The sequence below is a fragment of the Anabrus simplex genome, chromosome 8 (genome assembly GCF_040414725.1).
Source record: "Anabrus simplex isolate iqAnaSimp1 chromosome 8, ASM4041472v1, whole genome shotgun sequence".
In the NCBI taxonomy this organism is placed as follows: Eukaryota; Metazoa; Arthropoda; class Insecta; order Orthoptera; family Tettigoniidae; genus Anabrus; species Anabrus simplex.
In genome coordinates this window covers 164,607,511-164,611,358 of record NC_090272.1, presented here as the reverse complement: position 1 = coordinate 164,611,358, position 3,848 = coordinate 164,607,511, and the positions used below count along the sequence as shown (strand labels likewise).

Genomic DNA, 3,848 nt, shown 5'->3' with positions numbered 1-3,848 from the left:
GAAGTCTTTGCTTTCTTCGAAACAGGTTGCTCCATTATTATGTTGTTGTCGTGCGCTTATCTATTTCACTGATAAACACGTCGTCTACCACCAAACGCTTCGTCGCTCTCAGCACACTACACCATCCGAGTCAAGCCGAGTTGAGGCGAAGCGTACCGATGCACAGTGCACAGGGCCTATGCACCTCGCTCTGCACGCGTGAGAGTTTGGACGTTTGAGAGGCCCTGACTTAGACTGTAGTTTCTTATTCCACGACTCTGTGTACCGACTTTCATTAAATTCTGTTGACCCATTTTTCTCGTGGCTCGGCGTTGATATGGAGCTGGCTACAAAAATACAAATTCACGAATATCTGTGTTATCAAAGCCGGTACGCTAACAACGTATGACATAAATGATCGGAAATTTAATTCTATATAACTTTCGTTATGTAGCATTTATCGATAGGACAACTAATAGTATAAATATTTGAGAATAAAGTTTTACGCCTTCCCCTAAACTACCATTTCACTCAGCGCTAGTCAAATTATTTATAGCCTAGATTGTAGTGGCTCATCCCCCGACTTCAATACCGATTTTCTTTAAATTCTCTTCTGCCGTTTTCTCGTGATGCGTGTACAGACAGACAGACAGACAGACAGACAGACAGACAGACAGACAGACAGACAGACAGACAGACAGACAGACAGACAGACAGACAGACAGACAGACAGACAGACATTATGGAAAAGTAAAAATTGCATTTCCTTGTTACTATGGACATGACCGATACAGAAATACCATTCTTTTCAAATTTTGAGGAATGTACAGACAAAACTCTTATTTTATATATATAGATAGATAAAGCCATTTCATCCCTATCTTCTTACTATATTTCACCATTTCAGGCCTAATTTCATCTATTTCTGCTGCTTTATGACACTGAAATTTGTTTACCATTCTTTCTACTTCATCGTCCGACTCGTTGGCTGAATGGTCAGCGTACTGGCCTTCGGTTCAGAGGGTGATGGGTTCGATTCTCGGGAGGGTCGGGGATTTTAACCTTAACTGGTTAATTCCAATGGCTCGGGGGCTGGGTGTGTGTGGCGTATTCAACATTAGAAATCATCCTAGGTAGGACCCTCATCTTCCCAGATATGCAGGTCGGCTAATAAGCCGTCTACTATTCACCAGGCTTCTCCGGAGGCCATACGCCATTATTATTATTCCACTTCATCAAGCGTGATTTCACCAATAGCATTGTCCTTCTCCCCATGAGTTCGGATGTTCGCGACGTCACTAGGAAGATTTTCTTTTATGTTGAGAAAATTTTCAAAATATTCCTTCCACCTGTCCAGTGATTCTCTGGGATCAATTACGAATTCACATGAATTACCCAAAACACTGTTCACTTCCTTTCTTCCTCCCTTCCTAAGATTCTTTATTACTGTCCAGAAAGGTTTTCCTGCTGCGTGACTTAGCTTTTCCAGTTATTACCAAAATTTCCCACGACTAATTTTTGGGTTCAACAACTATTTTTTCGCTCTGTTTCTTTCATCTACGCACAATTCCCTGTCTGCATCAGACCTTATTTGGAGCCATTTCCGATAAGCCTTCTTTATACGTTTACAAGCTGCTCTCACTTCATCATTTCACCAATATGTTCGAATTTTTCCCATATTTACACAGAGTTGTTCCTAGGCCACCTATTGTCTATTACTTTCCATTACTTCATACCCCACTCCATCTTCTGTGCAAGGGGGTCAATTGTATATCGTCTGATATGAATTTCTCCAAAAGGTTTCATCAGCATCACTTCCATCAAATAATGAGGCAGTCCATTTTCCCATAACAGGGAAAGACATCTCTGCAACTTCCATTATCTCATTATGTTTACAGCATCCTGTCGCTATGAAAAACGAATCATTCCTGCTTACTGTCCATTGTTTGGAACTTTCCTTTAATCGTATCCATGTGCTTCTGTCTAATTTCCTCGTCCTGGAGATTTTCTACCCTTATTCGTCAGCAGGCATATTTTACTTTATCCTCGGCCTAGAGATACTTAGTTCACTACAGATCCGATAGTGGTCTGTATCATCGAAAAATCCCCGGAAAACTCGAACATTCCTAACTGAGGGCCTAAATTCGAAATCGGTTAAAGTATAGTCTCTTATGGATCTGATGCCCCGACCCTCCCACGTGTAGCGACGAATAGCCTTATGCTTGAAGAATGTATTCGTAACTGCTAAACCCATACTAGCCCAGAAGTCGGGCAAATGCTTCCCATTCCTATTACCTTCCATATCTTCCCCACATTTAAAAATCACCCTTTCGTATCCTTCAGTTCTATTTCCAACTCTCGCATTGAAATCGCCCATAAGCACTATCCTATCCTTGCTGTTGACCCTGACTACGATGTCACTCAATACTTCATAAAAATTGTCAACTTCATCCTCATCTGTACCTTCACATGGGGAATATACTGAGACAATTCTTGTCCTAATACCTCCAACTACCAAATCTACCCACATCATTTGCTCATTTACGTGCTTAACAGAAACTGTATTGTGCGCAATAGTATTCCTGATGAACAGCGCAACCCTACACTCTGCCCTTCCCTTTTTAACACCCGTCAAGAAAACTTTATAATCTCCTACCTCTTTTGCTTTATCTCCCGTTACCCGAATATCATTAACTCCTAGTTCATCCAGGTGCATCCTCTTTGCTGACTCTGCCAGTTATACTTTCTTCCGCAAGCCCCATTAATATTGATAGCACCCTATCGAATTCCATTTCGTTGGCCAAGTTGTTTCTTAGGAGTCCCTCGCCTATCAAATTGGAGTGGGACTCCGTTACTAATATCATACCGTATGTAGGTATTTACCCACATATGACAAACTAGCAAGATACCCGTGCTTCGCTACGGTATTGTAATGAAATTTATAATTGAATGCTTTACGATTTATATATAATCCGCCGAAATTCGCGATCTGACTCGTTTTCCTAGAGAATCCGCCAAAATTCGTGTACTGACTTGTTTTCTGAGAGATTACGGCAAAGTTTCTCCAATTTTTCAAGCTTTCTTTCCAGCAATGGATTTCGTACTTCCCGGGCTAGTTCCAGGTATTCCACACGGCCAGTTGGGTCCCTAAATCTTTGCCATCTTTTCCTATAAGCATTTTAATACGGATCAAATCCTTGAGGAGACCCGGCGTGGTGTCGTCTTGGGTGCCCTGGCGGCACTGAACCCGCGGCCGGACTGCAATCGTAGTGATTACCCGGCCAGGACGCGTTTCCAGCGTGATTTGCACATTTTGACGACGGTCCAGAACATTATTATTATTATTATTATTATTATTATTATTATTATTATTATTATTATTATTATTATTATTATTATTATTGATGGTCTGGAACCCATAGCAAGATGCAAGACCGCTACTTGGCGGTAAATTATATCCTCTGCCATTGCCGTTGCTGACAATGTGACTAGCACCATCGCCGCGCGTAGGCAAGTGCGCGAGATTTCTGGCGACACGACTGATATACTTCCGTGAATTATTGACCTTATTATAGAGATGAACAATTGCGCGGTCAATATCATTCATATCGTTTATTTCAAATGTGTTTATTTATTTATATGCCGGGAAAATCTACTGTAATCTAATTTTATGTACCCCAAAGGAAAATATGGTTCTTGAAAACGATACCAGGAAAGATTAGAAATGATCAGTTTATGATCAGAATAAGTACATTATGAACAGTAAAATCAATTGGTCTTAACTCCTTTTTCACCGCACTGTCGTTAAGTTGATTTATCCCCCCCCCCCCCCAAAGAAGGCAAGTTTCCTTATGTTTAACGGAGATTCC

At 41.1% G+C, this 3,848-nt stretch overlaps 1 protein-coding gene across 1 annotated transcript; it reads right to left on the bottom strand.

Moving 5' to 3' along the window:
* Positions 1-2,014: 2,014 nt before the first annotated feature.
* On the bottom strand, positions 2,015-2,695 carry LOC137501915 (craniofacial development protein 2-like). Its single transcript, XM_068229083.1, has one exon. It carries the CDS (start codon positions 2,693-2,695, stop codon positions 2,015-2,017), a length of 681 nt encoding a protein of 226 aa, XP_068085184.1.
* Positions 2,696-3,848: the final 1,153 nt, after the last annotated feature.